Raw genomic sequence first — 26,443 nt, 5'->3', positions numbered from 1 at the left:
TAAAGAATTGTTTTAATTATATCTGGGAAATATTTATATTTTATTTTATTTTTTAAAATATTTTATTTACTTGACACAGAGAAAGAGAGAGAAAGAAAAAGAGCACAAGCAGGGGAAGCAGCAGGCAGAGGGAGAGGGGGAAGTAGGCTCCCTGCTGAGTAGAGAGCCCTACAGTGGGGCTCCATCCCAGGACCCTAGGATCAGGACCTGAGCCAAAGGCTTAACCAAATGAGCCACCCAGACATCCCAAAATATGTGTTTTAGAAAAGACGCCAACTGGGGCGTGGGTGGCTCATCATTAAAGGTCTGCCTTTGGCTCAGGTCATGATCTTAAGGTCTTGGGATTGAGCCCCGCATCAGGCTCCCTGCTCTGTGGGAAGCCTGCTTCTCCCTTTCCCAGCCCCCTGCTTGTGTTCCCTCTCTCACTGTGTCTCTCTCTGTCAAATAAATAAACAAAATCTTAAAAAAAAAAAAAAGCCAATCTATCTAAGAAGTATATAAAGTCAATTTTTTTAACCCTAGAAAGAAAAACTTAGTGAAGAGAACAGCAAATAAAAACCAACTTTGACCTTTCTCTGTGTGACATAAGCAAAAAATAATTGGAGATGCTTTTTCATTTCTGCATTCATTTATAATGATATGGTGGAAAATAATTTTGTATTTAATACCAAAATAAACTTCACCCTCATTTTCAGGCTTCACCCAAACAATAGCCTCTTGCCAGGTGATTTTTACAAAATTCACCTTATTCTCTGCAGCACCATGGGTAAAGCTGCTGTGGAAATGAATAGGGCACAAGTAAGCAATGGTGAGTTGGCTTGTGGAAAGGTGCAAAGACATGAGAGGTAATGTTTGTTAGGTGAGCACAGGGTTTGATTACTAGGCAGAAGAGCTGATATTTTATTCTGTAGACAATAAAGAATAATTTCTAAATACTAGTGTAATGCTGTACTCAGAAATATTAGTATTTAGCATTTTGAATGTAGTTATTATCTTAACTGTTAGACTTATTTGACCAGATTAGTATTTTTTCTCACTCTGAACTTATACCACCTCTTAAAATGTTAATTATAAACAAAAAACCAGTTGAGATAAATATAGAACTATCATGCATTTAGGATTCTTTTTCTAAGTTCCGTGAAATGCATTTCAACTAAACTTACAAAGCATTCTATCTATGGTGTTTTAAGAATTGTAATACTGACTTTCATTAGAGACTTTTTCCTGGGGATTAGTGAACAGGACAATCAACTGCTTCTAGCTAGTCATTAATTATCAGGAAGACACCCAGTATTGCTATTGTCATTGTTAAGTATACAAACAAAGCCTAATAATAGTTGGGTAGCAACTTACTTTAGTTATGACATAAGCCTTAAATTATAGAGTTCCATCATATGTGATTCCCTTCATGAAAAGTTGAAGAGGTAAATGAAAATGTGTTTCTTTTTATTTCAATTAAGTTGACCCTAAACAAAATAAAACTAATGCAGCATCTTATAGGTTATAAACATAGAAGTTATAGATAAGGTCTATTACATGATTTCTGTTGAAATATCAATAGAAATAAAAGGATTTTTTAAAAAACCTGTTCTATAATTTGTACTAAATACATAGAAGTTATTTTACTTTTTATAATATACTTACTCTTTCCCCAGTATTATATAAGATCTCAACAGATTTCAAAAGTCCATAATTACCAAATATGTATGTAATCTTTACTATAAAATGTAGATTGTTTTCTTTAATATCATTTTATAGTGATTTGTAGAAGATAATTTGAATTATCATGAATCATTCTTCTATTTTATTTTTCCTTAAATGCTCATTTTCTTCATCCATTTTATTTTTTTGTCTATTGGTGCAAGAATTTCACAAGTTGGGGTACCTGTGTGGCTCAGTCAGTTAAGTGTCCAACTCTTGATCTCAGTCCAGGTCTTGATCTCAGGGACGTGAGTTCAAGCCCTACATTAGGTTCCACATTGGACATGGAGACTATTTAAAAAAAAAAAAATGGGGGGAGGGCCCTGGGTGGCTCAGTGGGTTAAGTCTCTGCCTTCAGCCTACGTCATGATCCCAGGGTCTTGGGATGGAGCCCCGATTCGGGCTCTCTGCTCGGCAGGGAGCCTGCTTCTCTCTCTCTCTCTCTCTCTCTGCCTGCCTCTCTGCCTACTAGTGATCTCTCTTTCAAATAAATAAATAAAATCTTTTAAAAAAAAAGAATTTGATCAATCATGAACTAAGGGTTCAAAATTGGCTTGTGTAGCAAGCAGTGGATCTTCATTTCTTGTTAAGAAAGCACATTTCCTGTTATTATTTATGTCATAAAGTTTGTGTGGCTTGAATATGCCAGTTTCTCAGCAGCAGAGTGTGACCAAAAGCTGACCTATTTTTTTAATTTTTAAGATGATACTTAATATTTGAACAAATGGCATTAAATTACCAGGGAGTTGCTTTATATTTTCATCTAATGATGTCCTAAACGTTATAATAAAATAAGACATGTATATAGAGTTATAATTATTATAATTATTTTGGCAGTATAGCTTAAGGGAAACAGTAAAAGTTCATTTCAGAAAATATAGTCAATAAATTAGGAAAATGTGATTTAAATCATATAAAGATGATTCAAGAAGTAGACTATAAGTAATAGTTGTTTTCTATCTTTCAATGTTATTTTGTTTCCCTTTCACTACACAAAAGCTGTATTTATTTGTCTTTGAGCTCCCAACATCCTATCTAAAACACAGTAGGGATTCAATAAATATTTGCCAAAAGTATAAATAAATGAATGGAAATAGATCTGAACCTAATATTGTTTTTAAAATTCCTCTCATATTAACAAAGCTTGCTTCAAGTTGCAATCTAATGCCTTGATAAAGCAAATATATCATTATAAAATGTGGCTCACTATTTTCCTCAATAATTTATCATACAGGTCAATTTTAGAATTAAATATAGATCATTAAAGAAGACACTTTAGAGAATACTTGAGTCCATTCACTCATTTTCTAAATGAGAAAACAGGTCCAAGAAAGCAAAGCCAAATTGCATGGCTTGTAAGATGGCTGGGACAGAACCCTGGTCTCCTGGTTTCCAACCCAGTTTCCTTTGATTATACCATGATAAGTGTCAGTACCAAGAATTCTAGAATTCTGAGTGTTGGGTTTCAATCTTCTTTATTATAGTGTTAGTTAAGATAAATGAATATACTTCCTTGAACACTACGTTCCTCATTTCTAAAGAGAGAGTAGATTTCATCAGACTTCAGGGTATTTATGTTATATAACTCAATGATATACAAGTTCATGGTATACATTATTATTGTTTGTTGCTCTAAGTTATTTATCAGCATTTAATTGTTTATTTCAAAAGCCTGTTTTGGACTATCTAGGAATACTGAAAAACTATCAAGGCATGTTCTTAGATTTTATGTATAATTAGAATAATTGGCCACAGGTTAATGAAAATAAACTAACACACTGGAGATGAGGGAATATGTTGTGTTTATAATTACATTTAAATACTCATTGCCCCTTGATCCAGAATTGTAGTTAAAGCATAGACTTAAAGATTTAAGCATAAGTTATGAAAACTGGATTTACTCATTTATTCAGATGTCTAGACTTGTAGATGACTTCTCAAAGAATTTCCTTAAGCCACCTTATTTTATACTACTCCTTAAAGCTGTTGTCATTATTAAAAGAATATGATTATATAATTAGACTCCATCAGCTGAGACAGAGATTATTTTAGTCTCACACTGTATTAGCTACAATCATTTTTGATAACTAGATATCAGACATAATTATAGAGTAACATAACATTATATTTATCCATGACTTCAAGTGAAAAATCATCCCTCACAAATGTAAATACTATTGTTCAGTAAGATTTGATGTCTAACTGAATTCATAGTTATAACTACACTTAGTACATGTTGGATGAGGCTTGTTAATGTGCAAAATAGATGATTTCATTTAAGTTATTCTCCATTTATTGTTAACCAGAGAAAACAGACATTTTGAATAACTAACATTTCAGTGTTTCTGGATGTGGATTTTAGTTATATAACTAACTATAATAGATCTCAGTGAAACTAGTCTGTTTCTTGTAAAGAAGTGAGATGTCCATTCAAAACAACTGATTAGTGACGGCAGCTAGCAAATTCTAGGGTTTAAATTCACAAGTAAAGTTACATACTTCCCATAGCTATAGGAAGAAACCCTCAGTAAATAAAATTTAAAATTGTTATAGTTTACACCACCTCTTCAAATTTAGAACCAATTCTTTATTCCCTTTTGATTCTTCATGCTTGGTACTTTATTTTTAAAGCCAATCCCCCAAAACTAGTTGTTTTCCTGCTATGAACTTCTTCCTTGACAATCTCTCTACATGACAGTTTAAAAGAATATAATATAAATGCAGTATGTAAAATATAATGTAATTAATTTGTCTGTTCATTTGTTTATTATTTTTCAGATGCAGAAAATTTGGTCGAAAGAGTTTTGTCCACCTTGGTTTTGTTATTAATAGGTATCAGACTTCCTTACATGATGTGGAATAAATGCTTTGAGGGAGAGAAGCTCAACTATGTCTGTAGCTCTCAGGCACGTTTCAGTGCCAGGATGTATTCAGCCAGCAAAATGCTTATGCTTACTTTGTGGAGTGCTGTGTGCTTTGGAAGTGTTTCCATCCCAAACATTTAACTGTTAGAGATAAGACCATGGAAACTTTTAGTTCCGCCAATCTCCACTCCCTCTCCCTCCTCTTAGCAGAACACACCAGCTTTTCAGTGACAAATCTACAGGTTTGTCATATCCCTACTGAACTAAAAAGATACTCATAACATATATAATACTTCTTTTGTTTATTCATCTGAACTATTTATTATCATAAAAAAAGGTCTAACAAAATCCACAGAAAAAATACGCTGAATAAATATGTAGAATATTGTTTGGGATCCAGTGATAGAAATACACTTAGAAATGCTACCTCTTTATTTAGACACCACATAATCAAGTTATACCTACATTTATTTGTGCTTTAGATTCATACTGGAAGTTTTCAAATGTGTATTTATCAGATCTTCTTTGTCGCATCTTAAATAGTCTGGCGCCACGGTTACTGAGATGGGATAATTCTTCCAACATGATGTCTCTGGGGATGCTGACTTTTTTGCCCAGGTGCATGGCATCTACATCTGTAAAACAACATTCATGTATATGAAAACCCCAAGGTAATTATCTTTAAAGGCTTTGCTAAATTCCATAATTTATTACCTGCTATATGCTAGTGTAGTGAGTAAGATAGAGACTCTTTACTCAGACTGCTTTAGGTTGAATCCTAGTTCCCTTACTTTCTCTCTGTATGATTATTGATGTTACTTATTTTTCTAAGCCTGAGGATCCTCATCTCTAAAGTTTGGATAATACCTACTGAATATGCTTGATATGAGCATTAAATAAAATGCTTCATATAAATCACTTATCTATGATATCTGGCACATAGAGTAAATGAAAGTTAGATAATAACACTATTAATATATTTAGTGTTTCCAAATTTAATGAGTTTTCAAACAGCCCTGCTTATAGTTTTAATAAGTTCTATTTGGCACCCCAAATTTGTATGTGTGTTTCAGCTGTCCTTATTGCTTGAGTGCCTACCCTGCCATCTGTGCCACTCCATTTCCCGATCTCTGTTAAAATACCATTTATTCTACAGCCATCATCAAGGAACCTAGTATAAAGTAGGCAGGTAGTACTGAATGAACAAATCATTCCCAACCTAGCTTATGCTATTTCTGTGAATCCCTTCACTAAATCTCTATTCATAATTATACATGCCTTTTTCATATCCCATAGCACTGAATCACAATTACTTGATTCCATTTTACTTATTTGATAGTTTTCATTTTTTTAATGTTTTAGTCTTTGTGTCCCCCATGCCTTAAATATATGAGATGTTCCCTATAAATCTACAAAATACAATTATAAATCCTGGACATTATGTATATAACATAAGAAGACTTTGAAAGGTGAAGAGAAGAAGACAATTAACAAGGAGACTCAGGACTCAAGGAACAATGTGGTGGTGAGTTCTCTGGGTTTTCTTTTAGCTTATAAATCCCAGACTTGGAGCTAAGATGATAGCATCCCAGACACACCAACAAGTGCTAACAAAAAAAAAAAAAACCCTAACAAAAGACAGTTATCATTAGCTAAAGGACTAGGAAAGGAGCAGCCTAAAAAACCAGAAAATTTAGACAATAGCCACTCTACTTCACCAAGATACCAAAGAAAAACCTTGGGTCCTATCCATAGCAACAAGTTCCAGGTGAGGAGCTCAGAATTTTACCACTCTGAGGCTATAAGAAGGTGCCCCAATATTCCCAAAGGGGTGGTATCAGAAAAGCAAAGGAAGAAGCTGGGACTTTCATCTCTGTCAGCCAATAACAACCCTCCCTCTCTGAGTGTTAGTGAAGACCATGTGGGGATTTCAAACTAACACCCTCTCCTATCAGTAGTTAAGAGCTCTTCTCCTCAAGTTTCAATGAAGCCATGTAGGGAGCCTGCACTTCTACTTTCACCTGATAGTGATGAGGTGCCACTGTTCTTCCCTGGCTGAAGCAGTGTCAGACCAGTGTAGATGAAAAAGAAGGCTTAAATATAAGAACAAGAGTCTTAGAACATAATGTGAAAATTTCCAAGCTCATAAAAAATCTTTTCATACCAGGAACCAGGAAGATCTCAAACTAAATGAAAATGATGCCAATATGAGATGACTGGGATATTAAAATTACACAACCAAGATTTCAAAGCAGCCATGATAAAAATTATTCAAAGGGCAATTAATTACAAAGCTCCTAGAAAGAATTGAAAAAATAGAAAGCCTTAGCAAAGAAATAAAAAGTCCTGGCAGAGAAATAAAAACTATAAAGACCTAATGGAAAGTTAAGGACTGAGGATACATAACCAAAGCAGAAGTTTAACAGATGGAGTCAGTAGCAGAATAGAGGGGAGAAAGAAAAAAAAATATGTGAACTGGGATATAGAATAATAGAAATCACTCAATAAGAACAACAGAGGAAAGAATAAAATGAAAAAAAAAAAAAAAGAAGAAAACCTTAGGGGTTAGTGGGACTGGAACAAAAGATACAGCATTTGTGTCACTGAAGACAGGAGAGAAGAAGTAAGTGGGGCTGGAAAAGTACTCAAAGAAATAATGGTTGGAGTACCTGGGTGGCTCAGTCAGTTAAACATCTGCCTTTGGCTCAGGTCATGATCCTAGATTCCCAGGATCAAGCTCCACACCAGGCTCCCTGCTTCTCTCTCTGACCCCCCTCTTCTCATGCTCTCTCTCTCTCTCAAATAAATAAATAAAATCTCTTAAAAATAAAAGAAATAATGGTTAAAAACTCCCAGATTAGGCAAGAAAGATAAATCTACAGATTCAAGAAGCTAAAGAGTGTCTTATACAAGATAAATCTATAGAATGTCACAAGACATAAACTTCTAAAAATTAAAGACAAAAAAACCTTGAAAGCAGCTGGAGAAAAATGAAAACTTACCTATAGGGAGGGGAGAAAATGAGAATTACAGTGAATTTATCACCAGAAACCATGAAAACCAGGAAAAAGTGGCACAAAATTATGGAAAGATAAAACTGTCAACCCAGAATCTGATACCCAGTGAAAATATCCTTTAGAAATGAAGGAGAATTTGAGACATCTTCAGTTAAATGGAAACTAGGAGAACTTGTTTCCTGGAGACCTTTTCTAAAAGAATGGTTTGGGCAGCTATAACAAAACACCAAAGACCAGTGGCTTCTAAACAACAGAACTTTCTTTCTCACAGTTCTGGAGGCTGGCAGTCTGAGATCTAGGTGCCAGCATGGTTGGGGTTCTGGTGAAAGCCCCCTTCTGGGTTCCACATTGATGATTACTTCCATCTTGTGTTCTCACATGGTGGAAGGGACAGGTAGCTCTCTTGGACCTATTTTATAAGGGTACTATCTCTTTCACAAGGACTCCACTGTCAAGACTTAATCATCTCCAAAGATTCCATCTCTTAATAATCACAGGAGCATTGGGACTTCAGTATATGAATTTGGTGGGGACATGAACATTCAGACCATAGGAAAAAACTAAGGGGAGTTCTTTAAACAGGAAACAAAATATAGAGCAAAGAAAGACTACAGTGAGCAACAGTGTGGGTAAGTACAATAATCTTCCCTTCTCCTCTTTAGGTTTTTAAATTATGTTTGATGTTAGAAGCAAAAACTGATATAATATAAATATATATAGAAGAAATAGTTAAGACAATTATGTTATAAATAGAGGAGGATAAAGGGACATGAAGGTAAGTTTTCTGTACTTCGCTTGAATTGATAAAGTGATGACATCAGGAGACTTTGTTTATTTATATATTTTTAAAGATTTTATTTATTCATTTGTCAGAGAGGTGAGAGAGAGCACAAGCAGGGGGAGAGGCAGGCAGAGGGAGAAGCAGACTCCTCACTGAGCAAGGCCCCTGATGCTGGACTCAATCCCAAAACTGTGGAATCATGACCTGAGCCAAAGGCAGACACTTAACTGACTGAGCCAGCCAGAGATCTTGTCATCAATAGACTTTGATAAATTATGCATATGTAATGTAATTCTTAGAGCAACTACTAAAAAAGCTATTACAGATGGACTTGAAATCACTGTGGATAAAGAGACACGGAAATCTTAAAAATGTTTAAGCAAGCCATAGAATTAGATTCTACTGAACAACAACAGAATGCCCATATGTGATCGTGGAACATAAATGACGGTAGACCATATCCTGGGCCATAAAAAAGACCTCAACAAATTTAAGAGTTAAACTTGTGCAGAATGTGATTTCTGGTTACAGTGGAATCACATTAGAAATCAGTAATAGAGGGGCACCTGGGTGGCTCAGTGGATTAAGCTGCTGCCTTCAGCTCAGGTCATGATCCCAGGGTCCTAGGATCGAGCCCTGCATCGGGTTCTCTGCTCTGCAGGGAGCCTGCTTCCTCCTCTCTCTCTGCCTGCCTCTCGCCGATTTGTGATCTCTGCCTGTCAAATAAATAAATAAATAAATAAAATCTTAAAAAAAAAAAAAGAAAGAAATCAGTAACAGGAAGATAATAGGAAAATCTCTAAACATTTGGAAACTAAACAACATACTTCTAAATAATCCATGGGTCAAAGAGGAAGTTTCAAGGGAAATGAAAAAACTATCATTGATTTGAATGAAAATAAAAACAAAGCATGTCAAAATTTATGAAATATAGTTAATGCAGTGCTGAGAGGGACATTTATAGCACTAAATGCGTACACTAAGAAAAAGAAAAAGTCTCAAATGAATAATCTAAGCTTCTACCTTAAAAACCTAGAAAAAGGGTGTACCTGGGTAGCTCAGTCAGTTAAGTGTCCAACTCTTGGTATCAGCTCAGGTCAAGACCCCAGCATTCTGAGATCAAGCCCAAGGGGAACTCCGCACTGAGCATGGAGCCTGCTTAAGATTCTCTCTCCCCGTCTTCCTCTCTCCTTCATCACACACCCCCTGGCTTTCATGCATGTATGCATACATTCTCTCTCTTTCTTCAAAAAAAAAAAAATAAAAACAAAAGACCTAGAGAAAGAAGAATAAAATAAACCCATAGCAAGCAGAAGGAAAGAAATAATCAATATAACAGCAGAAATCAAAAACTAGTTAAACATGGAGTTGAGTTTTGAATGATAAATAGCATTGACAAATCTCTAGCTAGACTGACATAGACAAAAATATAAAAGACACAAATTACCAATGATAGGCATGAAGGAAGGAACTACAGGAGCAATAGACACTCTAGATAGCAAATGGATAATAAGTGAATACTATTAACCACATTATATATTAATTCACATAAATTTGAAAACTTAAAAAAAGTCACCAATTTTTGAAAAACACAAAATGTCACATCTCACCAGTATGAAGTAGAGAAGTTGATTAATCTGTAAATACGATCTAATTTATAATTTTTAAATATCTCAAAAAAGAAATCTTCAGAGCTAGGTAATTTCACTGGAGAATTGTACGAAACATTTCAAGAATTAACACCCAAATAATAATCTCTGCCTGAAAATGAAGATGAGAGAACTGTTCCAAGTTTATTTATTAAGATAATATTACGCTGATACCAAAACTGAGAAGACACAAAAATGAAAGCTACAGACCAATATTCCTCATACATATAGAAGCAAAAATCCTTAATAACATATTAATAATTAAAATTCAACAAGATATAAAAAGAATTCTATACCATGAATAAGTAGAATTTATTCCAGGGATATTGACTGCTTTAATATTCAAAAATCAATATATTCTCCCATATTAATAGGCTAGAGAAGAAAAATTACATGATCATACCTTTGGGATAGAGGGTGGAGCAAAGCACGATTAAACGACACCACAGACACAATTCATTAGAGGAAACACTGATAAATTGAACTTCATCAAAATTAAAAACTTTTGCTCTGAGAAAGACCTTTACATGAATAAAAAGACAAGTTACAGAGTGGGAAACCATATTTGACAACAAGCTAGAATATATAAAGAACTCTCAAAACTCACAAGTAAAAATGCAAACAATCTAATTAGAACATGGGCCAAAGACATGAAGAGACATTTCACCAAAGAGGATATACAGATGGCAAATAAGCATACACAAAGATGTTCAACATCATCAGTCAATTCAAATTAAGGAAATGCAAATGAAGACCATAAAGCTATGTCACTATCAGAATGACTAAAATGAAAAATAATGATTGCTCCTAAAGTTGGGGAGGGTATGGAGAAGCTAGATCACTCATACATTGCTCTTGGAAATGTAGAATGGTACAACCACTCTGGAAAGTAACTTAGTAATTTCTGTTAAAAACCTACCATAGAATTAGTAGTAACACTGGGCATTTATCCAAGTAAAATGAAAGCTCATGTTCATGCAAAAAGCTATGTACAAATGTTCATAGCCGTTTTTTTTTCTCAATTAAAAACAAAACAGAAATAATCCAGACGTGCTTTAATGGGTAAATGGTTAAAAACACTGTGGTCTATCCATACCATGGTACTCAGCAATAAAAAGGGAAAAACTATTGAAACATGCATCTCCTGGATTTATTTATTTAGTTCCAGAGAACTACACTGAGTGATAAAAGCCAATTCCCAAAGGTTAAACACTGTATATTTAAATCATTTATATAGCATTCTTGAAATGAAAAAATAGAGAGAGAGAAATAAAGAGCAGAGTAGTGATTGGCAGGAGTCTCTTGACTGTATTAATGACAATATTCTGATTGGGATAGTATACTATAGCTTTGCAAGACATTACCTTGGGGAAAATTAGGAAAAGGTACATGATGCAACAGCTCTGTATTATTTCTTAGAATTGCATATGAACTACGATTACCTCCAAAAAAAACTACCAAGCCATAAAAAGACATGAATAATCCTTATTGTAAATTGCTAAGTGAATGAAGCTTGTCAGTAAAGACTACACACTGTATGGTTCCAACTACATGATATTCTGGAAAAGACAAAATTCCAGAAGACAGTCAAAGAATCAATGGTTGCCAAGGGCTTGGGGTGGGGGAAGGGGAGGAAATAGGGATAAACGAGTAGAGTACAAGGGATTTCTAGGGCAGTGAGACTATTCCCTATGGTATTATAATGGCAGACATATGACATTATGCATTCATGAAAGTCCATAAAACACTATAACACAAAGAATGACCCCTAATGTAAACTATGGACTTTAGCTATTTTTTTTTAAAGATTTTATTTACTTATTTTAGAGATAGAAAGTGTATGTGTGCATGAGGAGTAGAGAGAGAGGGAGAGGGAGACAATCTCCAGCAGAGTTGGCACTGAGTGTGGAGCCCAACTCAGGGTTTGATCCCAGGACCCCAAGACCATGACCCCAGCTGAAACCAAGAGTTGGATGCTTAACCAACTGAGCCATGCAGGTGCCTCTGGACTATAGTTTTTAATAGTGTATCCGTATTGGTTCATCAGCTATAACCAGTATATCACACCAAGACAAGATGTCAATAATAGGGGAATCTATATGTTGGGAGGAGAAGGGGCATATGGAAACACACTATTTTCTGCTTAGTTTTTCTGTAAACCTGAAACTGCTCTAAAAAAAAAATTAAGTGTATTATTTAAAAAAAAAACTTTAATGAAAAAAAATTCATAGCCTTCCCCCACCCCACCCCCAAAGCAATGCAGAGCAGCTTTGTCTGATCTCCCATATGGAAAAAAAAAAAAATCTATGCTATACATGCTTTACAATCCCCAGGGAGGCAGAAATTACCTGTGAAAAAGGATTGGAGGAAGAGAGCAAAGTAAATGAGGGTGTTTTATAACAGTTGCCTAGGATTTGCTTGCCAACCCTGCTCAGTTCTACAGGGAATATTCACCTTCGTTTATCTGCCAGTGTTTGGAATCTTTTTTACTGTGTTCTTGGAACATGGAAGGAGAAGCTAGGTTATTTTCAACATATCTATGAATATATACCTCAGTATTCTGGAGAGAGTTTCAACCTTTTGATCCTTTTTTTAAAAGATTGTATTTGTTTATTTGAGAGAGAGAATAAGAGAAGGAGAGAAGCAAACTCCCCACTGACGGAAGCCCCACGTGGGGCTCAATCCCAGGGTCCCAGGATCATAACCTGAGCCAAAGGCAATGGCTTAACCAACTGGGACACCCAGGTACCCAACTTTTTGATTCTGTAATAAAAATAGAAATTTCCTTTTAGATACAGAGGATAGAAGAAACAGTATTGCTTAGACTTTGTGCAGTTATGGGAAGGGGGAATCTCCTTTAAATGCTTATCAAAACAATTCAGTCAGCAATGAGAGAGAGAGAGAATAAAATAGTAACACACACACAAAATCAAAATCTACAGATTTTTTTCCCATTGAACTTTTCTAGAAATACATATTCTATGTAATGTAATATATTATAAATAATGTTTTTAAACACATTTATGTTTCTCCTGGAAAACTTTTCTAATGAGACATTTTCAGAAAATGAAAAATGCCCCAAAACAGGCAGCCACTAGAAAATGCAGAGATGACATTCTTCATAGTTATGGAATCTTTCTCCTTTTAATTAATGCTACAAAGTTTTTCCGTAAAGAAACCGCAACAGAAATGCAACTTTTTTTTCCTCCCCATTTCTGTTACTGGTTTGAGTCATTACAAATAGTTAAATGAAAAGAGGGTTAGAAAAAGGAATAGCATATTATTATATTAATTTCTCTACCTTCTAAATTTCAAGCTATAGCGTAAGTTAAATTCTGTGACACCAAACATGTTTGAGAAAATGTTTTTATCGCATGGCCCTCTTCCTAATAGCCTCCTGATATTCACGGATTCCACCAAAGTTTCTGAAATAACCACATGACTTAAGTAGGTTCCATCCCGCTGCTCCATATGATTTACAGTAGTCTTCTGCGGTGTGTTTGACCAGACTTGATCAGCTCTGTGATTGATTCAGAAATCTGATCCAGGTCAATGAGAGTGACTATCAGGAATTTTCTCTGTGAATGTTGTGCCAAAGATGCTTTCTTTATACTGCCGCATGTAAGCACAGAAGTTTATTGCCCAGGAAAATGTTGACAGGTACTTGGTAGAATAATAGAGCCAGGCTTGGGGTGAAACTTACCCCAAGGAAGTCAAAACAGAGACAGAGAAACCGGAGAATCCTTGGTGGCATACTTGAGTGGCTAGATGAAGCTCTGAACTTTTCAGATGTATGAGTCATAAATTCCCTTTATTGCTTAAGCTAGTTGGCTTCTGACTTTCTCTTTTATTCAACTAAAAGCATGCAGATATAGTTATTCTCTCCAGATCTTCATGCTACTGATGTAGATCGAAAAAGTGTATTAAGATTAGAGTCGTAAGGAAGAGTGAAGAAGACCAGCTTAAAAGCCTGGAAGCGGGGGCCTCAAAGAGGAAAGAGAGCAGAGAGAAGAACTATAACAAAAATGGATATACTGTTGGTCACAGACTCATCAGGTTTCATAAGAAACATTCACTCCTTTTAAGCAAAGCACTAGAACCCATTGCTCAAGTTGCTTCAAGGAATAGATGTTCAGTAAGAGCCATAAGGAACTTACCTACCCTTGATGTCAGGGATACCAAGAAATAATCAGCTGGAGCAATCTGTTATTATTAGCAAATTTGTATCATGAGGGAGAAGAAGTGAGAGACAAAAAAGGAAAAATGAGAGGGTGCATAAAACAATGCACTCAACCTCTTTTAATATTCTTCATACTCCATTCCACTTCTTCTGAGCCTACATTTTCTCCCTCCTGCTCTGTGATAGACAGTGAGTTAACTAGCTTTGAGCGGCCACCTGACAGAATTCAGAGTCTCTGGGGCCAGAAATACTGGATGATAATTCAGCACTAGAGCAAGCTTCTACTAGCTCACAAGAGTCAACTGATAAATTTTCAAGAGTTCTGTGAGCCAGTAGTTAACTTCCGTAAACATAGCCCTAATTAAAATTAATTAAGTTTAATAATTAGATAATGTATTTAAAAACAAAGCAATAAATACTCAAACATATCACTTTCAAGTCTTTTTACTGCATTTTGCTATTATCTATGCTCCTGATGTTATTTATATCTGTTTGTATTTGTATGGTAGAAATACTGTATAATGTATTACTGTATATATTTTCCTGAATCTCCACTCAGAACCTTTTTGATGGTAGCTTGAAATCAGCTGTGGTGGGTGTATTTATTCCATAGAAATTGGCAAACTCTAGAAACCAAGGCATTTCTCCACCCCAAAGAACCCACTGTTTACTAGCAAGGTACTAGACACAGGAATATGTTAAGTCAACCTATTTTGCATAAACAAACAAACAGCAAAGAAATATCTAAATTCTCTAAGGTTTTCTTCCCTTCCCTTCCAATAGTTCAATTTATAACTAGAACAGGAGTTCCAGACCATCTGTGAGGGGGATCTAATGTTAAGAATACTTTCATTACTTAAACTTTCAGAGTGTAGACACTGTCAAATGAGCACATAGAATCCAAGTTCAGCTGTTCCCTGCCCTTTATTGCAAACCCCTCTGTAGGTTCTCAACAGTGTTTTTAATCTGGATGCCTGATAAATGACATAACTTATTCAGGATACATATCTTTGCCTTGATGGATTAGAAGGTTTTTTTGTGGCATTAGATGATCTATTGAAAATAATATTTCTAGTGATGTCACTTATAGTAATCCAGAATTTTCCCTTTGTTCTTTAAAGATTTTATAGGACTTGATATATTATATTTTTCTATTATTTCAAGAATCAATGATTATTTATGAACAGTTGAATATGTAATTATAAATTGATACATACATATAATCTAAGGGTCTTGATGGCCGTAACCAGATTAATTTCTACAAAAAAAAACCCCCACAATTCTTAATCTACTAGAAATATTAAATAATTGTTAACCAATATTCTTCCTCAGTAGTATCCTCAACTGTACAACACTTTGATAGTTAAACTAAGATTTAAAATCTTATGTTAAAAAGTTCAAATATTGATTTTTGAGTATACTTTCCCTCTTCATTTCATATTGTGGAGTCCCATTACTATGAGTATTAGAAACCAAATGGAAAATTACATTTTACTGAGACAATATGTGATCTTCAAAAATGTGATCAGTTCCTTTTTCAAAGCTTGCATTAATATATAGTATTATGAACAACTATTGGACTTAAGTTGCTCCAAAAGGAAACATTATTTTTTTCACTTATTTCATACATTAACATTCTGAAACTTGGTCAAATGATTTGTGAGTGCACAGGTAGTTCTACACATTTCATGGGAAATTTTGATCCTACCAAAAGCTACATATTTAGTTAGATCAGTGAGTCTAATTCATAGTTTGTAAAGATACTCATTTACACATAATTGTAGTAAGACCAAAGATCTTTTTAAAAAAATCTCTTTCCTCATGATTCCCTACAATTCTGGTAAAATGGGCAAAACCACTTGAGGGGAGTTAACTGAAACGGACTTGCTCTAAGGTGGTCCTATCGATTTCCTTAGAAGCTTGAGACCAACGATTTTCTCTGTACTTGCACAGGTTTCCTGCTTGTTTGCAGATAGTTGGCCTAAGTGGATTGAATAATAGTGCATAAAATATGCATTATTTCAAAATTTAACATACATATATACATCTTACATGAAAAATAATAGTCCAGACTGTGATTTTTGAATAATATCTGGAAAGACTACAATTGATAATAAAGTCATTAATAATTTTCTTTGCATTAAGAAATTGATTTTGAAATCCATCTGCGATTCTTTAACTTTCTATTTTATATCTCTTTGCCTTGATTTGAATTCTACAGATATTTTATAAAGTTTTCAAAAACTTACTATTAAAATATTATCATTTAATAACTGTAATTTTATAAACATTTAAGAAAATGAGATTACCAATATACTGAATTACACAATTTGAATTACACAGTTATCTAGTACTGTTTATAAAATGCACATGTACAACCTATTAGAGTGAAAAAGACAACAAAGAAACAAGGATGATAGACTAGTATGGTTGGACTTAAATACTGTGATTTCTACTTAGGTGGTAACTAGAATTTAGCCTACCTCTCTGCTGCTACTTTTCTGAAGGACCTTATTAGAAGTTAGAAACCTATGGCATGCTCAGAAAATCTCTGAATTCACAAGATGTTACTGCATACCAATTTCCAAAGAAACCCATACTTTTCGGGGGGGTTATGGAACACTAAAATGAAAAGTTAAGCCAAGGAAAACTAATAAACTTGTACACTGAAGCATTTGGTTAAGTTCTTTTATTCCCCCAACTTTTCATATTGGATCTGTGGTATTCAAGACCTTCTTAGCATCCTAATTTTAACATTGATAGCTTGATTTTTAAATTATAGTTTAAGATATGCTGATGCAGGAAAAGCAAAAGGGGTCTTCACAAACCTTCCATCTGAATTTCTAGATTTTATACTCTATACTTTTCAAAATACCCTTGAAATTTATGTCAATATTATCAGTGTCTTTGTTATTGGAGAAACTCAAATATGTTGATGTTTGACTACTGCACACAGCTCAGTAAATCAGAATCATGGAATTTTAGAATTAAACGTATCAGTAGATCCAAACCCTTCATGTTCAGATGAGGCATCTGATGTCTGGTCTGGAACCCAGGGCTCCTGGTACCATATCAACAACAGCACTCCATTTAGAACCCAGGCTTCCTGTTTTCAGACCACAAAGCTAAACTCTTTTCCTTAAGTCACAAAAACATGCTGCTCAGTCCTCTTCTGTTTGCTGGGAAAAGCTGTTCACCAGTCATGCAAGGAAAAATTAAAAACATAAACAAAAAACATGCCAAAACAGCCCTCACAGAGCCCCAGTGAAAAAACTGTAGAGTGACTGAAGCAGTCTTCCGAGACACTGTGGTCTTCTCTGTTTCTGAAGTTCTTCTAAACTGTCAATTTTATCTGTGTGTAAGCCCCAGGTACAATATATGCCCAGTTTTTCTTGTAGGTATTTTCACTCCAGTTCCTTTTCCCCACTACTTCTTTATTTTATTATTATTATGTTCAGTTAGCCATTGTATAGTACATCATTAATCCTTGATGCAGTGTTCAGTGATTCAGTAGTTAAGTATAACACCCAGCGCTCATCACAGCATGTACCCTCCTCAATACCTGTCACCCTGCTACCCCTTCCCCTCACCCACCTCCCTTCTGAAACCCCCAGATTGTTTCTCCAGGTCCATAGTTTCTCAAAATTCATCTCTCTCCCTGGTTTCTTCCCATCCCCTTCTGGACAGATGCCAGTTGCTCTAGAGAGCATCGCCCCCCTTTTTCTGTCAACATATCACTCCCTATCATTTGATGCTTCCTATCTCTCTCCCTCCTCCTCCAGTATTCAAGTCTGAAAGAATTACTGAGTGAGAGAGGAACAGGAATAATAGCAGAGAATATGTACTAATCAAGAGTAAATGGCACAGGGCTGGTGGGCATGAAGCTTTGATAAGCCAACTATTCTTGCCCCCACAACTAATTCATGCACGGATAATAGCAAAATATTTGTGTATTTTTGCCTTTCTATTAGAATAGCACTTGTTAGATGGTAGCAACATGGTTCTCTTACTTCTGTATAAATCCCAGAAGTTTTGTTTCACGGCAGTAACATAAGACAACTACTACCATCAGCTCTACTGCTTCTAATATTGAGGCTGAGCATCATGATGACCATGATATAATGACATAACGATATGAAATTATGGAGCCTTAGTGTCAGGGGATACTTTCTATTAATTATTTGTTGGGAGTGTGGTATATTTGCTGCTGGGACATAATCTGACATGACAAGTATAATGGATCCATAATGAGTAACAATTTGAGGTATAGTTAGTAGAGGGTGGAAGTTATCTACACTTTTACTCATTCTATCCAGTTCTGTGTATTTTAGTCTAGGTGGGTAGGATTTTTCATTAATTCTTTGCAGTTATGTCTCCTTCAGAGGGCATGAGTGCTCTCCTTTTCTGATTCTTACATTTTCCTACCAATTGATCTCAGAGGTTCCCCAGATATAGTATCTCTCCCAGACGATAAGAAGGGAGTGAACTTGCAGTTCATGTTAAAAGACAATACATTTAGTCAGCTCGTTGTCGTGTGTCATTCTTCCCCAGGTTATTAGACATTTTTGAAAAGTGATATAAGAAACAAAGGAGTTACAACATACAAAAGAAAAAAGATCCTGATGCACAAGGAGAGGAGGTGAGAGAGGGTTTGGAAAACATCTTTCTCTGTTCAGTTTTATAAAGGAAAATCCAGATCACGTTTGATTTACTGAGTGTTATAATTAAGATCGAAAGAGTTGCATGCTCTATCTTAAATTATCCAGATTTTTTCTGCTGCGTAATATTTGAAAGTTTGGAAGATTATTCCCACAAAGGTATTTTTGCAGTCTGTCTCATCTCTGCATCCACGACAATTCCTGACAATTCTAGACAACATGTCATATCCAGGTAGTAAAATTCCATATAAGGTGTCAGAGTAGAAATGAGAGGGAAATTATTTAAGCAGTTTCAAAAAGTACTACAGCTATTTTATCTGAGATGAGTTCAGAAAGTCTGCAATCATCCTGCATTATCGGGATACTTGACCTCCAAACACAGGCAGAGCATGTGACTCCACTTAAAGGGGTTGGAAATCTACCCGTGACTTGGGAGGGAGGCTTCAGCAGACTTTACATGGTGGTACGATAATAGTTTGGAGAGTTTTTTCCCCTTTGAGATAGAATTGTATTTTTTCTTTATATTTCATAAACACAAAAGTTATGTTATAAGAAAAAGAAAAAGATATTCTTACCCTTGTAGGTCTATGTCAGGGCTAACATAGAGTAGAATCCAACACATGATTTAAACTGGGAATACATTAAATGGATCAATTGATTAATGATTAGAATGCAATTAGAAAATAACTTAAGTCCAGTTTTAAGGTAAATAATTTATTCCCAAACTCAGGTGTTCATCTAGTTTTTCCTTGTTGATCAGGAAAACTATAAAAACAATTTCAAGCAAACTACCTGATGCAGGAACTACAAAGAAGCCCAAACATTTAAAAGAAGTGTGAATTTTTTTTTAACTTTGAACAGGTACAAGTTTAGTTCTAGAATCTGATCAGAATTATTCTCACTTTATTCTGGGCTAGTCTGACATCGTGATAAAACAAGGAAACTAAATCGAATCCAGGATGCTAATTTTAAATTGCAGAAAATAGAAAACGAAACTTAACAGGACTGTTTAGATATAACTACATTGTTTGGGGGCATATCTAAAACGATCTTTGATTGGTTCTATGCAGTGTGCTTTATGGAAGGTGAAATATGAAAACACTATACTTACCCCTGTTCCTGGCTGCCCCCACCAGATCTCATGCCTCTAGGTCTCAATAGTGTTCAGGTGAAAGGTTACATTCCTTGTCAATGGAGGGAAATAAGGAGGCATTCTGAAAACTCCACAGATATATCTGGAATGGCTCAAATCAGCCCGTAAAAGCATCTGGATATTCTACCCATTTTCTTTAAAAATCGATGCTATCCTTTGCTCATAAAGTTGACTTTCCTTTATAACAATCAAAATGCAGTTTATAAAGCATTGCTTTTTAGAGTTATTTGCTAGAACTTAAGGAAAAGGAGAGTGGAATATCTGCTTGGATCTAATTTATATTAAATTTTTTTGAGTCGTATGCTTTGAGACAACATAAACTTTATATTTCCCTAGAGATTATAAATAAAAGTAGATTTCTACCGAAAATATCTTAGTAAGCCAATTACTAAATATGAAGCCTTGTTTCAGGGTTAAAGAAATTCACAATATGAATTCCAACATAACAGCTTTTGTACAAAAAGGATGATAGAATATAATTTAATGTTTATGTAATATAAGGTAAAAGAAATCAAGATATGCCATGTGGGTTGGACCATGAAGACAAGTATGAGACCTGTCCCAAAAAGGAATTGAGAGTGATATTAACTTATAATGTGAAATGTGAAAGGCAAGCCAAGCAGAATGTACATCAGCTGTCTGATTGCTTCATTCCTTTAGAGCAGTTGTTCATCTGAAAATAGCTTTCAGATGAGAAAGGATGACTACAAAAGGATTAGTTACCATAGGCTTTTCTACACCCGTAGAGCTCCAGGTTTGTTATGACAGAATAGCAAGAATTTAAAGGAAGTAAACTATAGAATATTAAATAACATCAGGAAGGATCTTTGTTAATGCTGAGCTATAGTAATGCTAAAAAAGGATTTTTATTGATACCATTTCCATGGATTTCCTTCATGATGGCTGATGCTTGCTGTTTTCTCTGCTTCACCATGGTATCATGTGAAAGCATGGTTTTTTTTTGTTCCCTGTAGAAAATAAAGGAAAGTTATTGAGGCAATGTGAAGAACTCATTTGGAGTGTTTTATAATCATCCTTTTGAAAGAGAGCATTTATTATTGCTTTCTACTGAGTGACTTTACTATGCATTCTCTATCTGGTGACAGAAGATGTTATACATTGACAGGCAGTGTCACAATGAACAGAAGATAATACTCAGAGTTTCAGGCCCAGTCTTATCTATACACTTGTACAATGGTCACCAGGCAATGAGAAACAATGAAAGAGCTGCCTTCTGTCCCCTCCCTCTTTCTTTTCCACAGTGTATTTTAATCTGTCTTTGTTTCCTTGTTGGCCTTCATTTGTATCAGCATCACGGTACATCAGTTCTAGCAAACTGTAAGAATGAAGAAAGCACACTAGATTAAACCAGAACTCTTTGGCGGTGACATTTTAATATTAGCATCAACAGCTGCCCTTTAAAGCAAGAATGCCCATTTATGAGTCATAACTCTGAACCTCCTCGGACAACTGACTAATAAAACATTTTAGGAAACAATATACTCACCTTGCTCTTAGACCGTGCTTTTCAGCAGGGATGAGCCCCAATTTGTAGAGGGAAGAGTGGAGATGGAATATGGATGGCACTGGGGCCCGATGGTTTTTATCCCTGAGCCTGGGAAGGCATGGTCCCTAGCTCTGACTCAAACTAGGGACTGAGCCTTTCTGAAGAGACTGGCATCCAGCTGACATCAACTGACTATATATAGCACCAAATACTTCAGCTACTCATATCTTCCTGGCGAAAGGGAGGAACAGAGAAAGATTAGGTTCTCTCCATTGTGTTTCTAGTTTGCGAGATGGTTGAATGAACATACAGAAAGTTTTTATGGAGCACCTTCTCTTTGAGGAGATGGTAGCCAAAAGGGATTTTTAAAACTTCTTAAGATGTGGATCTTATGCTACACCTTATTGAGGTGGCAAGAGACATACATGAATTAGACCAGAATAATAGGTCATTAACCATTAAAAAGAAAGTATGAGGAATATCTACAGAGTTTCAAGAATGAAGAAAGCAATGTGGAGTAGATGGGTAGAACCATTCCTTATGTGGGAGTGAGAGAAGTTATGCTAGATTCAGCAAAATTGGTAATATTTGAATGGCAAAGTGGGGGAACACTTGGAAAATGGTATTAAAGATTGAGCCATGAAGCTATTTGAGTAAAAGCTTAGACTCATAACTGGGTCATATTTTTTGAAGAGATCCTATAAAGAACAGTGCCTACAAAGTTGACTAATCTTTGCAAGGTCTGAAGTCAAGAATTCTTGTTTGGGAGAATGACAGAATAACAGGTTTGGATGGTGGGCCTTGTTGGCTTCCTTGGCGGTCTTTGAACACTGAGGAAGAATGTTCTCCTTTTTGGGCTTTTGCTTTTACTATTTCCTGCTTGCTGTAACATGCTCTTCTTCTACCCATCAGCTCACTCTCTCATGCAATTAAGACTCCACTCAACTACTGATTCCTTTTAAAGCACTTTCCCAGTCACCTTGTCTAAAATATCACATGGTGCCATTCTCTGGTCCCTAATTTTGCTTCATTTTTATTTATATTTTTCATTGAGATTAAAGTCAAATGGAAGGAAGAAAAACCCCAAAACAGAAATTTTAAAAAGACAGAAGTTTGTTTTTCCTACATATAAACTTAGTCCAGAGGCAAATAATCTAGGGTTGGTGTGATTGACATAATCATCAGGGGCTCAATTACCTTCTAATTTTTTGCTCCATTATCCCTAAAATGCGGTCTTGTTGGGCCTACATGGCTACTCCATCTCTAGCCAGCACATTCATATTTTAGTTAGCAGAAAAAGGAAAAAGTAATGAGAAAGGCACAATGTCTCTTCTTCAAAAGATGTTCTGACATTTTTCAGATCTCTTTTGCTTATATCCCTTTGTCCAGAACTTAGTCAAATAGCCATAGAGAGCTTAAGAGAGGTCAGGAAATGTAGATTTTATTCTGTGTGGCTGTGTGCCCAGCTAAAATTCAGAGGTAAACTTACTGACAAAGGAAATAAATGGTTACTGTGTGACAGCTCCCAGATTTTGACACAAGAATATATCGATATTATTTTATCTATCTAGTGTCTTTTTTTTCCTACCAAAATACAAGGAACTCCATAAATGCTTGGGCATCAAGAATTGTGACTAGTGGGGCGCCTGGGTGGCTCAGTGGGTTAAAGCCTCTGCCTTCGGCTCAGGTCATGAGCCCAGGGTCCTGGGATTGAGCCCCGCATCAGGCTCTCTGCTCAGCAGGGTGCCTGCTTCCTCCTCTCTCTCTCTACCTGCCTCTCTGCCTACTTGTGATCTCTGTCTGTCAAATAAATAAATAAAATATAAAAAAAAAAGAATTGTGACTAGTATGTGGTGGGCACTCAATAGTTATTGAATGAATGAATAAGTAAGTGGGTTGGAGATTAATTGTGAAACGCATGGAAGGTTTGGTAAAATTTTGGAATTCTCTTCCTTTTATGTCAAACACATGGAGGAAAAATAGGATTCTAATAAATGAAGAGTAACTTTAATAAGAGAAGATGATAGCCACTTATGGGAGAAATTGTTCTGAATGAGATCGAAGTAGGTTACACTTTTGGTGCCTGATCATGGTTCAAGGTAGTAGTGGGTTTAAGCTAAACTATTACAATTGCTTCTAAGCTATTGTTTGCATTAAGATATGAATTAGGTACCAATGAGAAACCATTTTACAAAAGTCAAATGAATTTAAATATCCTCCTAAGATCCTCCAATTACTCTTAAATTCCTGGCTCTAGCATTTACTGTATATGCTCTTAGTTAAGTCTCCTGAACTTTAGTTTTCTTACCTATAAAATGGAGATTATAGTTTCTACCACATCATGTCATGGACATTTTACATGTAACAATTTTAGAAATTTCTGATACTTAATAAAAGCTTAATGAATGTTAATTTTTCATTTACTGTTATCATTCCTGCAGTATGAAAGCATTAGAACAATCAACTGCATTATACAGGAAAAAATAAAAATATATTCAGAAAATCCCAGTTTTCCTATGTATAGCCTTCATATGTTTCCAATTTTGTGTTATGTAGTTCTACAGCCTGACCTGGAGTCCTCAGCAGATAATAATTGTTAAGTTAACTTTGATTTCTAAAATGAAAGGAGATTTTTAAAATTTTTTATTTTTAAAATTTTTTGAAGGGATATTTTAAAAAATTTATTTATTTATTTGAGGGGGGAGGGGGAAAGGAGAGAGAAACCCACGCAGACTCCACACTGACAGTAGAGCCTGATGCAGGGCTCAATGCAGGGTTTGCGCTCATGACCCTGAGATCACAACCTGAGCTGAAACCTAGAGTCAGACGTGTAACCAACTGCGCCATCCAGGAGCCCCTGAAATGAAAGGAGATATTTTAAATAATAGGAAAAGTTTTAAAGACTATGACACCTTACTTGTTTTTGTTTTTCAGTTATACTTAAAATTGTTTGCCTTATTTTTTAAGCTCATTGATATGCATCTTTGGTTATTTTCTGGTTTCTGAGTTATTGTTCATTCTGAAAAGAAGAAAGAACAAATCCTTGGTATTGTAACTTTCAGGCAGTGTATGTATCCATGTGCTCCCATGACAAGGCTAAATTTTAGAAAAGAACATTACTGGTTTTTATAAAGTATTTTCAGATGGTCCATTCTGAGAGGCGATGCATTTAAATTTTAAATCGAGTCACAGTTAATATATTTCTATTTCATCTGCAGAGAGGTCTGGCTCTAGATGAAACTTCCTTTACATTTATCATATTGCAGTCTTCCTTTGTCCTCAGCACCCCCTCTTCCATCCCCAAGACCCAGGACAGCCCCACCGCCACCACATACACACACACACTCTGTACCAGAAAAGGAATGATAGGCAGAGGGAGAAGCAGGCTCCCTGATGAACAAGGAGCCCTACGAGGGACTCAATCCCAGAACCCCAGGATCATGACCAGAGCCGAAGGCAGAGGCTTAACTGACTGAAACACCCAGGCGTCCTCACCCTAAGTATTTTGAATGAAATGGTGCTAACAGTCAAAGATGAGATCTTTTCTTGCAGACAAAATAATGGGATTCTAATGGTAGAACTCAGCGCCTTGGGAGGCTAGTGAAGAAGAAGCTTATGGCAGAACTTGTCAGTGTCCTTGTAACCAAACCATTTTCATTACTGGGGCTGCCACAGTGTGTTTCCAACTCCTTTCACCACTTGCTACAGGAAAAAAAAGAGATTAAATAAGGTGAATCTCACTGCCAGTATACCACCTAACAAAATTCCACACCATGAAGACCATGAAAGTTAACCTTATTTAGCCAGTATAGTAAAATGAGCCCTTTAGCCAAGTGGTAAACAAGGTCTACATTGATCTTCCTCTGACTGAGCACTTGTTTTTAAATTCTGTGTTTCTCCTTGTCCTATTTGCACTCTATATTAGGTGACTGTGGGCAGTTAGAGATTAGGGCAGGATCCGGGGGATGGGGGTGCCCAGGATGTGGGAACTGGCTGTCTACTAGATGGGCAGACAACATATCACCATTATTGAGGTTCAGTTCTGGAAAGATGCACACATAACCCAAACAGGGAAGCTCCCAGGCTAATGTTAAATGACAAACCTGTTAAGATGATCAGTTGTTTACCACCTTCAGGTGTCATATATGGCACTAACCCTGGGAGGAGAGAAAGAATAACAAAGGTGTAAAAGCTTACAGTCGGCAAGGCTGTCTAAGGACTCATGGGTTTTGGTGTGTGTGAAGGGCCTGTCCATTCTCCTTATGGCTAATTGGCTTGCCATGTCTTCCGTGGTTCTTATTTTTCTACGTCGAGGAAAGCCCAGGTTAAAATCAATCTCATTACCCAGACAAGGCCAGAGTAGTTACAAGCAGTGTTTGATGACCATCCCACTGGCCAAAGTGAGACAGTAGCAGACAAATTGGTGAGTTTGCAACTGATCTCACCATAGCAAAGGCCTCAGGGCCCCTGCAGGGGTGAGAGGAACTGTTACAGCCACCTCGCAGTTCATGTATGCCAGGCAGGGGCATACATCAGTATACAGTTTTGTAACCCGCTCTGCCTATAAATCGAGGGTGAAATGTTTCACCTTAATCTGGAAGGAGAAATCAAGTCCCCCAAATGTGTGTATCATATGTACTAAACAGCATCATGTGAACACATATATGCAGTGCATGTGATCTAAAAGCTAAAGTAAGTGAAAGAGAGAGGAAGAAGTAAAAGCAAAAACATAATGTCTAAGGTAGACAAAGAGCATTTTCTTAAAAAATAAAACAACTTTTTACTTCATCATACTTTTTTAGTCTTGCTCTTGCATTACAGAGGAGGAAACTGACCTTCTGAGAGAGAAAGTAAAACCCACACGTATCATCATCTTTGTAAATTATAGAGATGGAATTAACCATTTGGTTTGTCTGATCCAAAGACTTTTGTA

At 35.8% G+C, this 26,443-nt stretch overlaps 1 protein-coding gene across 4 annotated transcripts in view; it reads right to left on the bottom strand.

The window, feature by feature from the left end:
* Positions 1-21,682, bottom strand: part of MYOZ2 (myozenin 2) — a 35,547-nt gene extending 13,865 nt beyond the window's left edge. The window contains exons 1-4 of one of the 4 annotated variants that reach the window (XM_004747998.1): positions 20,880-20,966; positions 19,962-20,034; positions 19,426-19,480; positions 5,031-5,200 (exon numbers count right to left, since the gene is read on the bottom strand). In XM_004747998.1, the coding sequence (XP_004748055.1) occupies positions 5,031-5,189 (159 nt within the window). In that variant the 5' untranslated portion in view covers positions 5,190-5,200; positions 19,426-19,480; positions 19,962-20,034; positions 20,880-20,966. Of the gene's footprint in view, positions 1-5,030; positions 5,201-9,412; positions 9,435-19,425; positions 19,481-19,961; positions 20,035-20,879; positions 20,972-21,510 lie in introns of those variants that run through there. The other 3 variants (XM_004747997.3, XM_013053936.1, XM_013053937.2) reach the window with 3 other exon arrangements.
* Between the last annotated feature and the right edge of the window lie 4,761 nt (positions 21,683-26,443).

This window comes from Mustela putorius, unplaced genomic scaffold, assembly GCF_011764305.1.
Source record: "Mustela putorius furo isolate JIRA1106 unplaced genomic scaffold, ASM1176430v1.1 tig00000721_pilon_pilon_pilon, whole genome shotgun sequence".
NCBI lineage: Eukaryota > Metazoa > Chordata > Mammalia > Carnivora > Mustelidae > Mustela > Mustela putorius.
The sequence above is the reverse complement of the archived record's forward strand: the minus strand, read 5'-3'. Positions and strand labels throughout refer to the sequence as shown.